The sequence below is a fragment of the Macrobrachium rosenbergii genome, chromosome 8 (assembly GCF_040412425.1).
Source record: "Macrobrachium rosenbergii isolate ZJJX-2024 chromosome 8, ASM4041242v1, whole genome shotgun sequence".
Classification (NCBI taxonomy): domain Eukaryota; kingdom Metazoa; phylum Arthropoda; class Malacostraca; order Decapoda; family Palaemonidae; genus Macrobrachium; species Macrobrachium rosenbergii.
In genome coordinates, this window is record NC_089748.1 from 9,166,372 (window position 1) to 9,178,782 (window position 12,411).

At 42.1% G+C, this 12,411-nt stretch overlaps 1 protein-coding gene across 8 annotated transcripts in view; it reads right to left on the bottom strand.

Annotated features, from left to right (window-relative positions):
- The window catches only part of LOC136840591 (synergin gamma-like), a 244,305-nt gene that overhangs the window by 153,101 nt on the left and 78,793 nt on the right, over positions 1-12,411 (bottom strand). For all 8 annotated transcript variants that reach the window (XM_067107257.1, XM_067107258.1, XM_067107259.1 and 5 more), the window contains 2 exons: positions 3,747-3,929; positions 3,130-3,372 (listed from right to left, as the gene is read on the bottom strand). In XM_067107257.1, the coding sequence (XP_066963358.1) occupies positions 3,130-3,372; positions 3,747-3,923 (420 nt within the window). In that variant the 5' untranslated portion in view covers positions 3,924-3,929. The remainder of the gene's footprint in view (positions 1-3,129; positions 3,373-3,746; positions 3,930-12,411) is intronic.

Below are 12,411 nucleotides of genomic sequence, written 5' to 3' on the forward strand. Positions count from 1 at the left end.
TTTCGACCATTTCGGTTGAGTCAAAGTTGACCGAAGGTTGAAATTTTTTGTAGTCGACGTACGGTACGTCCACTTGGCACCCAACAGACAATTTTAGTCGACATATGATACGTCCAGTAGGCGTTTAAGGGTTAAACTACATACAAGAGCCAAGCAAGAAGGCAGTGCCGACTCTTCCTCTGTGCACCCCGGAGTAATGAGTGTTGTTATGTGCCTTCTTGGAGGCACAAAAAGAGAATGAATGCTAGGACAGACTGAACTGTTTCCATGTGAAACTTCGTCTTTGTTATGTAGAAGTTCAGCACACTCACATCAAGTACTGGTCTTCACCCTCCTGAGGCTTTGGGTACTACACATAGCCTGTTGTAAAATCCCTTGGACTTGATATTGTCCACCACCTCTATCACTTTCTTCTTGTGGAGAGAAGACACTTCTTTTGAGAAGACTAGATACCTCTTTGATCCTACTGAGTAGGCTGTCAATTTGACAGGAGTGCTGAACAAGGGAGATGGGATACCCTTCCCTCAAAACTTTGATCACCCACTGATCTGCCCCTTTCATTCTCCAACTTTCCCAAAAAAGTTGGAGTCTGGCCCCCTCAGGCGCATGAAGGACTGAGTCATCATTCACAAGCTGCAGGTTTGGAGGAGGATCTCTTGACCGCACGCGAGGCGAAACGCACGGTTGCTCGAAGTCTGAGAGCGAGTTCTGCCTGCCGCCTCGAAAGGGCTGAGGTTGAAGAGGAGATGGCGACTTGGTAGGGGTGGCGGTCCACTCTCTTGGGCATCTCGTAGATTAAGTAAGCAGGTCCTGTGTTGATTTCTTGTGAAGATGAGAAGCAACTTCCTCCACTGTTGCTTGCGGGAAAAGATGCGTATTATCCAAGGGTGAGAATAGAAGCACTGATTTATGAGAAGAAGTCAGACCCTTAGATGAAAGGAGACCCAGAGCTCCCTCTTTTTCAGGATCCTCACGGCATAAAGGGAAGATATCAGCAGGCAGGTCACTCATCATAAATGAGGAAGCCGCAGAAGCAGGGGCTGCTGGAGCGAAGAAATCCGGAAAATTCACTAACAAATATTTCAGCAAAGCAGCATAAGCTGAAGGAGTGGAGTCCTGTCCTAAATCCTCGTCATCCAATGAGACTGGAGACAGCAAAGAATCTTTGGGCGCTACTACAGAAGAAGTTGACTTTTTAAGAAGACCCAAAATACAACCTAACTGATTCTGAAGTGGCACCAAGGAGGGGTCTAAACCAGGAGGCATTGTTGAATCCATATTCCCTGACAGAAAAGCAGAAGTCAAGTGAAACGGCAAAGACACTGGGTGCTTCGATGAAGAAGACATTTGCTGCACAATGGTTGCAGACTACCAGACAGTTCTCTGAACCTCTTGCTGTGAGACTGAGGGGACTAGTCCCTGAGCAACAAGCATTTTTTCAATGGATGAGATTTGTCCGAGAATCTCCACTAGCGCCCATGATTAGAGCTAGAATCTCCCGAACTGGACGAGAGATGATGAACACCAGACACGCTTTTCCATTGGCTGCCTTTTGTCGACACCTGGGACATCACAGGTGTGACTGAGGGGGCAACTACCCCTGGACAAACCCCACCAACCTCCCTTGCGCCTCCAGTATGCCTCCTCCCAGGGCTGGGGGAGCATGGCAGTGAACTTTGCCTAGGAGAGTTACTGGGATGGGCAGCCAACTCCTCCACTAACACTTCACTCGAACATTTTTCACAAAACTTGTCCACGAGGACAACTGGGCCACTATGCTAGCAAGATTATCAAACTTCTTATCAAATTTTGATTCGAGGCTGGCGTAGCAATCCAGGTTGGGAATGTGGGAACCAGGAGCAGAGACTGGTGGTATAGGTGGAGGGCTGGAAATAGGAAAGATTACTTTAGCAGGGGAAGAGATGGTAGGTACAGCAGCACCACTAGATTCCTGAGCCATGTCTTGAGAAGCTAACTTACCTTCGGCTCTAGAAGCCACTTTCCTCTAACGATCCCTTTCTAATTTAGATAGATGAGAAGCTAAAGTCTTCCATTTTTGCTAACCCCATTCACAGCACTCCCCACAGGTCAAGCCAATCAAGCAAATTTGTCCTCTACATGTCGTACATAAAGTGTGAGAGTCATAACAGGCTTTAGTTAAGCGAGTATTGCAGCGTCTGCTGCAATACCTAGTACTCAATGCACTAGAATCTGACATAACTACTAGTTAAACAAGTCAAAATAAGTAAGTCACTTAGTAGAACAATTGTCAAAAATAAGGTAAAAGCCAAAGGTTACAGCAGCAGAAAATACTTCACCAAATGGTAAGAGCTCAAGCCGAAAATCAAAACCGTGTTGCTGTTAAGCCAGGAGAAACAAAAGTGAAGCTCTTGGCTGAGTTGCTCCTCTCTCTCTTACTCCGAAAGTGGGCGGAGTTAGTCACCTACATGAACAAAAGACTATTGCTACTGCAATTTTCAAAATTGAAGCTGCCATTGAGTTAGAAACTCTTAGCTGAGTAATTACTGGGTAAGTTACTTATATAAAAATTATAATTACAGCTCACACAATATCATAACAGATAAGAACCAAAATCATTAACAAATTCTGAGTATATTTGTTGTAAAATATTTACGAGATTTACTGAGATGGGGAGATGCAGTAACTTTTTGTGAGATATACATGTTTTTTATAATGTTTTTTTGCACTTTACAAAATTACAGTTACAGCTGACATACTATCGTAAAAGATAAGAACTAAAACCAACAGCAATCCCTGGGTATATTTATGAGCAAATAAATAAAAAGATGTCATGGGATAGAGAGGGGCAATACATTCCCCCATCAAGTCTCAAGGCAAACTGATCACCCTCTGTCCTGTGCTGAGCTACTACAGTTGTCATAAGTCATTAAATGACTTTTATGGACCACTGAAGTGCTACGAACATCTTTCCCGCTAATTTCATCCAAATCGTATGGCGTGTAACATACTCATATGAATTAGCCCGTCCATCACTCAAAACCTGTTACAGATCACCAAATGATGATGCCTGTCCATTAAGGGTTAAGCACAACTGTTAATGCCACTTCCCTCTACAAGCAAATCTAAAAAATGCTTAGGACATCCTACCTTTCTTGAGTTGCTGAAAGCCTTTAGCCTCATCTTCTGCTCATCAAACTGTCTCTGTTTCATCATTTGATCATAAAGCTTTTTTTGTTCCTCTGCTACTTTCTTCTGAGCCTCGATCCACTGTTGTTGCTGGTAGTGCTGCTGTGGATAAAGTTGTTGCTGTTGTTGATACTGGTGAAATCCTTGCTGTTGCTGCTGTGGCATAGGCTGGACACCAACAGCTGCAGCACTTGCCATGCCCATCTACCAAAATATTTCCACAGTTAAGTGTATACGATTGATTCTTATTTTATAGTTTATAAATGTTATAAGTATCAACAAAACTATACTGTACGCAATATTACAACCTGGAATGCACAGAGCTGATTTTAACAGTTATAAAATGAAAGTGTATTACTCAAAATTCTTATATACATATATGTAATACTTTTTTCCTAAATGCAGTCTCTACACAAAATGAAGCCCATCGAGAAATCCAATTCCATGTCTACAAACTTTTACTAAAGTTCTACTGCATAAATATCGAAATTTACAAAAACAGACTAACCAGATAACAGCATAAAACTGATAACAAAAGATTTGCAGAAATTTATGAGCACAAAAGATGTGTTTCTTACCTGTGCAGCAATGTACTGTTGCTGTTGCCATGCAGCCATAGGCTGGGCTTGAGGGGGAATTTGCTGCCCTGCAGCCATCATTCGATTACCAGTAGGTTGCTGTGCAACTACACCAAAGCCCAGTGGAGGCATTGCCATGCCTGGTGCCCATGCTCCTCCATTAGGATTATTATACATTAGTTCCTTTAAAGAAAATAACATTACTGAAGTAGTTTCAGTTTCAGACATTTAAATATTACTCAACTTTTATAACATGGAATGACAATATACAATGGAATACAGGGTATAACACTTAAATGGCAACCTTTATTATACAACTGTATTCATGTTCAAAAAATTAGTTGCCATTAAAGCCAAATGTTATATTATATATTTCATAGAAACAAATAATAGCTTAAAATGATCTTCAATGGCTAAAATAAAAGAATTGGAAAATATAAGTTCTTTACGGGACTAGACTTTTACCTATGCTGCATATATATCTAAACTTTTTCCACATCATAGAAACAAACCTGGAGCATCGTGAGGCCTTAAAAACTTCAGATTTTTTCCACATCAAAGGAAAATCCAAGAAGTGTAACAAAACCTTGAAAACTTCAGCCAATAGCTGAGGCGCACACATCCACAAAATGGCAGATGTGTCAAATCCAAACATTTGACTACAAAGGATACTGAATATTGCCACAGTACAAACAAAGATGATCTCACCAATGTGTCAAAAAAAGCACTATTTCTAATATTCCCCATCCCAAAATAACTACCAGTTGCCTCTCTTAAAAAAAAGGCTTACCCCAAATAGTTTCATCCCTGTAGAGTTGGGATGAGCAGAAATATCAGAAAGAAGAAAATTTTTATAATCAAATTAATCATCTAGATATTTACCTACTGTCGAAGTTAACTTACATCTTCATGTTGTTATGCGCAATTGTCGTTCAAAATAAACAAAAGAATAACACTTGGCTGACCTGGATGTACTGACCATAATCACCTGTTTCCCATCAGGCACTGGAATGTTTAAATTCCTCTCAGAATTCTTTCTGAACACCCACTAGGATGTAGAAAGGCTCAGCAGGTTTCCACTTTAACAGTACAATAGTTAAGTATCCAGAGTAACAGTGGGTAAGTATCCAAATATATATGTTTACTATTTGAGATGAATCTTACCTAATGTTAAATTTAGCTGACTCACACTCAATGAGGATGGTGGACTAGAGCAGCCAAAACAAGCATCTGCTCAGCCAAGCAAACTAAAAGCTTTCTTTTCTTTAAAAAAGGGAATAAGCTTCTAAACATTCTTACCTATACAGTAGTGTGATCCTTCCTGGTAAGTACTTTCGCCTGATGATGAATCTGCAGCAGGGAGTAAGGCCCTCATAGCAAGACTTGTCAAAGGCTCCACACTACAACTCAAGGTCTGGCCAAGTCTCTCTCCATGCCAATGCGACTGAAGAGGTAACATCCAAAGTCAAGTACTCGGAACCGACTTTTCCACAAACAACAAGTGGCTTAAGTGAAACAACCAGCATTAGGGGGCATGCACCCTGAGGAGGAGAATTCTCTCATGATTAACAACAGATTATCTACTCAAGATTGTGTTGGAAAACCTTGAACAGCACAGAATAAATCCCCAGGTAGGTCACTCTTTGCGTAGGTTAGAGAGATGACCTTAGACCTTTTAGTAATCATATGGCCTTGCAAAGCCCAGTACAGGGTCTCCTGCCCTCACGCAAACCCTCTGGATTTCAAAAAGACAACCCATTGTCCAGATACAGAAGTAACTTTGCTCCTAATAAGAAAAACATACATGAAGGGGATAGCACCCCAGCAAATACGTACTTGAGGCAAGGAACTGAGCCCGAAATCAAGTACTCAACATTGATATGTATTTCCCCAAAAAAACAAAGAGTAGGCACTTCTAGAAAGTTGGTGAATGGGGACACAAGAGCACACATCGTTCATGTACCCCGTAAACACTCATGCCCTTTCTCCACGAAGGTTAAAGACCATGGAGGCTGACAACAAGGGAAAAAGGGAAACAGTAGGCCACAGTGGTTGAGTCTGTACATGTCTAGGACCATCATCCAAACTCCTATGCCTGGCACTAGGAGTAGCCCGTGTAAACAGGTCAGCAAGGTAGCTGTTACTTCCTCTAATGCTGCCATCTCTAACAGAGAAAAGACTCCCTGACCAATACTTGTCTCTTCTCTAGTATGCTTTGTGTGAATGATAGGTTAGAGAGGCAGTGAATTCCTGAAAGGGATGCAAAAAAAAACCTTCCAAAGAACTTGATGAGCTAATCAGATTTAGGAATCTTGATATGATGGAGGAAATGCACAACCCCCTATGGTAGAAGAAAACTGGATCCTTGCTGCCCAAAGAGACCCTTCTTCCCTCCTGAGCCCGGAAGGAAGACCAGGGAAGGAGGCAGAATTACCCAAAGTGCGCTATAGAAAGAGGAAGAAGAGGGGACTTCCCTCAGTGGACTGGGAAAGGAGAAAAAAGTACTAATTCAGTCTTCAGTGACTCCTTCCCTGTCCCCATAGCTATCAAAAACAGACAGCTTGTTGTCTATTCCTTCCCAAAGGACGAACTGACACATGAGCCAGTTCACCGATCCCATCCCAAAAAAGACCTTCTAGGAGAAACAAAAACCTTTAGGGCTTGTCAAGGACCCTGGCCCAAGGAGGGAGTACGCCAAACTCCAACAAACACTAATAGTGTCCAGCACAAAGCACTGAAGAGTATAGCTTCAATGGCATTAGCCAAATTTAATACATATTCTAGGGCTCCTGAAATAAGAAAAGCAGCTTAGCAGACAAAATAGCACCTCTCTTGGCTGGAAAAACATGGACCCTTAAAGCCAGATCAGAAAAAGAGGGGGGGGAAAAATCTCCTGCTCGGACACCATAGTCTTCCTAGCAGACGGCAAGGGAGACAAGAGAGAGGACTTTCAAAAGGAGAATCTTTGGCCAAACATTCCCACTGAGTCAAGTCTCCCAAGTACAGAAACAGATAACTTAAAAGGATGGACTGAGGAATTTGTCTAAGCACAACTGAACTAATTCCTTAAAACCTGAGGGGATAGACTAAATGTTCGCCTTCCTAAAAAGGAGGCAAAGAAGAATGCTGACAGGAAGGGCAAAGAAAAATGTAACCCCAGAAATAAATGGTCTCCCAAGACCAGGAGCTAAAGTTCACCTAATTCAGCTGTCAGAGAAGTAAAGTCAAAAGCTCTCTCACTAATAGGACTCACAGACTCCTTGCGCGGACTCGCTGAAGCGTCATGTAGACTCACTGAAGCTTTGGAATTGCTAAAGCCCGTGCAGAGTCACAGACAAAAGTTTGCATTGCAGACAACTGTTTGTACTCACTGCAAGCCATTCGGACTTGCAACCATCCGTGTAGAGTCACCAACACCCAAGAGGAACCTGCGGATTCGCAGACAACTGTGCAGGCTCGCTGCCAGCCATGTGGACTCCCAAGGACTTGAAGAAAACTGCTTGGACTCACCGCCAGCCATACAGGGACCTGCGGACTTGCAGACAACTATGCGGACTGCTGCCTGCCATCCAGACTCACGTGGACTTGCCACTGGCCCTTCGGACTCATTCAGACTCCCAGACACCTGTACGAACTCTCGCTGTTTGCAGAAACTCATGGACTAGCTAGCAAAAACTAATATCTGGCACATTCAGCCTAAGCTTGAAAACCACAAAAGAATGGGAACTGACATAACAGTGGCCTAGTCAAAACAAACTTGGACCATCAGTGATAAAAGGGAGAACTAGTGTGAACAGCGACTCTGATAGCTAACAATAGACTCAGGGCTGCTAGCAACAGAAGCAGGCGCAGAACGCCTTGCTCGCTAGCAGGAGCGAAGCCTGAGGTAGCAGGCGAAGTGCCTTGCACGCTGGCAGCACCAACAACAGATCGCGATTGGTTGTCTGGCTCAGACAAATCACTAGAATAACTGTGGGGCAAGGGGGTCAAACACAAGATCTAGACTTATCATAACTGTTCTATGCGACTGCGATATAACTCTGTCAATGGAGGATTGAAAGCCAAGGCAGGAGACAAGAGGGCACAGTCCTTGAACATCCTGGTATGTTAGTCCTTGTCTGTAAACACCTGGGACTACCAGGCCTGTCAGCAGGTGGAGCCGATGGGACAAGGAAAGGCTGCATCCGCGGAGTGGCCAAAGGAATGAGGGGACATTGTCCCGGCCAACTAGCCTACTACCTAAGCTGATATTTGGGTGTAGAAGGATTTATACCTACTAAAGAAGAAACTACAGACTTATCTCTAACTTCTTGACTAGGTGTTAATCTAAAGAAAACCTAGCTTCGAGCCTGTTCTTTTACTCTCTCCTGAGTTTATTATTCTCTTCTAATTTGGCAACTTTTCTTCTCCTTAACTCTCCCAAAAACCAATCCTTGCAATGATCACGAAGGTTGTCGAATCGTAAATTTTCTCTCAATGATCCATGCAAGTTCGTGTATAGTGTATATACATCAATTGCTCAATACGCACATCAATTGCAAAGCTTGCAATGATCACGAAGTTTGTCAATCATATACCACCCCTCAATGATCCATGCAAGTTCATGCATATGTACACCAATTACTTAATATACACATCAATTACCAATCTGTTCTTGTAACCTACCTTATAAAATCTAACAGGTTTTGATAGGGAAGAGAGAGAGAAGAAGAATCCATATTGCCAAATAGACTAAAACCATACGATTCGTCGTGTTTGTTGGAAAACAAACAAAAATTTTAGAGCACTTGAGTACACATCTGGCCATGTTCATCAACAAGAGACAACTGATCAGCCAAAACACTCGCTGTCTTACCCCCAACCCCTAAAGGGTGGGGGCGTAACTATTGGGAGCGTGTCACACGTTAACGACTGTTTCAGTTTTAACACTTGTCAAACCTGCACCAAGTAGCCGCAGATAAAGCAAATGATGGAGGGTAAGTTTCAGCTCAAAAATAAATTTTATTATAAAAATTTTTATTTTTGAAGTTAATCTTACTTCTCTATTATGACAGCTGACTCCCACATTGAACCAAGGAGGTGGGAAAGTTGCAAGGACAAAATTAATAACCTCTAAGAAAACTATGAAATTCCACCAGGAATAAGACACTACTTACCTAATGATTAGCATTCAGTTGCTAGACCAGCAGAGGAAGGAAATCAAACTGGAAGAAGTGGAGATACCAAAAGTAACCCACATTGCAGGTTAGGGAACAACAAATTCCACCTTATAGGTAGGACTGAGGACTTAGTGAAGTTGATGTAACTTGGACAGTTAAATCTACTAAAATATTTTTTGAGAAATAAGATTTTATTTGAAGTAATTTGGTAGTATGCTTGAATTTTGCCAAGATATTTAAAATTTGCTTATTACATTACACTCGTATTTCTTGAGATACTATTAGTGCTGTATCTCATTTGCTTTTCCATTATGTTTCAACTCATTTTGAATTTACATTTGAATGTGTGCTTTGACATTTGAAGTTTGATCTTGTGAAATATGACATTTTTATAATAAAATAAAGTTTTATATATACTTACCACATAATTACAGTTATTAGTTCACTTACACGACAGCTTGAATTCAAAATTTCGCCGGTAACACTTCACACGTCTGTGTAGGTGACCAGTTTCACCCACTAGCAGGATATTAGGAATGACTTTAGCAGATAACTTCAATCTGTTCATGCCTGATGTCCATCAGCAGGGAGGAGGGTGGGCTCCAGTCATGTAATTAATTGGTAAGTATATATAAAACTTTTAATATAATAATGTGATTACTTACCAAGTAATTACATAGCCGATTCCCACATTGATAGGATACATGGAAATATTCTACTCCAAAAATTACATTTTTATAATAAAATAAAGTTTTATATATAATTGCCGAGTAATTACATAACTATTAGATTCTTTTAACTGGCAGCTTAAAATTTTGAAATTGCGGGTCATGCTAGTTTGTTCTGGTTATGGCGATGTGCCCTGCCCACTTTCAGGTGGAAGAAGAGGTACAACATAGCAAAGAGCTTTAATTTGTTTATGCCCTTATGTCCAAGTGAGGGGAGGCGGGCGGGCTCCGATCATGTAATTACTGGGTAAGTATATATAAAACTATTTTATTATAAAAATGTCATTTTTATAAAAGTAACTTACCAAGTACTGTAATTACATAGCTGATTCCCACATTGCATGGAGGTGGGAAGGTTGGATATATCTACCCCCAAAACATTATTAATAGTAATAATGAGTTTGAGAATAGAAATTTGCTAACATTGAATCAGTGGGTGCTTTGTAGTAATGGACTAATTTCCGAGGGCTAACAAAGAAAAACAAGATGCCCCCCGCCCAGGACACAGTACCGCACAAAATAACCAGAGCAAATCTAGTCACTGTAACCACCAAAAAACAAATTAAAAACACCGATACCCAACCATTAAAACTGAAAGACTGGAGAGTACTCCAAGTACGTAGTACTCCTAGGCTCCCCAAAAAACTCAACACACTAAGCAAGGCGAAGAGATTATAGAAAGGACATTGCTTTCTACGTCTCCAACCCCAACACCGTGCCAGCCACGTAAAACGGACCCAAGGTACTGCACTGATCCTAAGTCGTTTCAATATCCCTTAAGTGATGAGATGCAAACACCGACTTGCATTTCAAAAACGTCGATTGCACAATCAACGTGAGGGATAAATTGGACTTGAACGCCAAAGACGTAGCGACCGCTCTTATCTCATGGGCTTTTACCCTGCAAGAGGAGGTCTTCACTCACCATGGAATGTGCTTCTGAAATCAAGTTCCTGAGAAAAAATAAAACTTAAGGGCCCTTACTGGACAGAGAGCTCTTTCTTCTTCAGACGGGTCTACTATCTCAGACAAGCCCTTGATCGTAAAAGAACGAGGCAATGGATTCGATGGTGATTCGTTCTTGGCTAAAAAGCCTAGGGAAAAGGGGCAAACTGCACACCCCTGAGAAAATCCAATATTTTTGTCCAAAGCATGGATTTCACTGGGTCTTTTGGCAATGGCCAAGACGACCAGAAAAAGTTTTTCTGGTAAGATCCCAAAAAGAGATAGACTGCATAGGCTAAAAACGTGAACTGACCAGCCACTTAAGTACCACGTCTAGATTCCAGGACAGCAAAGGTTTTTCCTTAAGCTTTGCAGTATCAAAGGACTTAATAAGGTCAGACAAATCCTGCTTAGACAGGAAGTCCATCCCTTTATGGCGGAAAACCGAACTGGGCATTGCTCTGTAGTCTTTAATGGTAAGAGGTGAAAGTCCTTTAGTGGAGCATAGGAACAGAAGAGTGTCTGCTATTTCTGTTACAGAGGTATTAGAAGAGGACACGTTATTCCGTCTGCACCAAGACCTGATGATGGACCACTTAGCTTGGTAGACATTATCTGATGACTGTCTTATGCACTTTGCAATCGTGTCTGCAACCGCTCTCGAAAAGAGCTTCTTTCAGGGCAGTCGCCTAACAGTTTGAATCCTGCTAGGGACAGAAGACAGGTTTTGGTGGAACCGTCAAAAATGAAGTTGCTTGAGAAGTTGTTGCTTCTGTGGCAGCAGTCTTGGGAAGTCTGCAAGAAGTTCCAGCAGATCCGGGAACCACTCCTTTGCTGGCCAGAAGGGGGCTATCAAAATCATGGACAGGTTTTGATGAGACTGGAATTTGTTAATGACTTGTCTCACTAAACTGAATGGGGGAAAGGTATACATATCTTTGCCTGATCAGTCCTGCAACATTGCATTGGTCGCCCATACTAAGGGATCTGGTACTGTTGAGCAGAAGAGAGGAAGTCAGTGATTCCTGGAAGACGCAAACAAATCCATCATGGGTTTCTCCCAGAGCTTCCACAGCTCCAGACAAACCAACGGGTCTAATGTCCATTCATGGGATGGATCTGTTTCCGACGGCTCAATTCGTCCACCAGAACGTTGAGTCTCCCCTGGATAAACCATGTTGCCACTGTGTGTTGTTCTGGTGTAACCAGAGAAGAAGACCCCTTGCCGCTTCGTACAGGGAGAAGGAGTGAGTTCCCCCATTTCTTGATGTATGCCAGTGCTGTCATGCTGTCTAAAATGCACTATTACTATCTTCCCGCGAACTTCTGAAGTGAAGCACTCTTGGCCCAGAGATATCGCCTGTAACTCCTTTACATTGATATGCAAGTTTTGATGTACTTGAGACCAGGTACCTGACACTTCTTTTAACCCCAAAAGAGCTACCCAACCTAGGTTCAATGCATCTGAAAAGAACTCTAGGCTGGGGTTCAGAGGTAGAAGAGATTTCCCTTCTGATAGCCTCTTCCTGGAACTCCATCAACAAAAATCCTCCTTGATTTCTACCATTATCGGGAACTTTTTCCTGTTCCAGTTGGCTCTGAGGAAGAATTGCAGAGGTCTCAGGTGCAGTCTTCCCAGAGTGACGAATTGTTCCATGGACAAGAGGGTATCTAGAACTCATCCATTGATTGGCCAAGCAATAGTTTAGTTCCAGAAAATCTTTCACTGTCTGACGACACTTCTCTGTTCTCTTCGGGACTGGGAAAATCCGAAAATCCTCAGAGTTGATCATCATTCCTAAATAAGAAATCTCCTGAGAAGGAGTCAGGAGA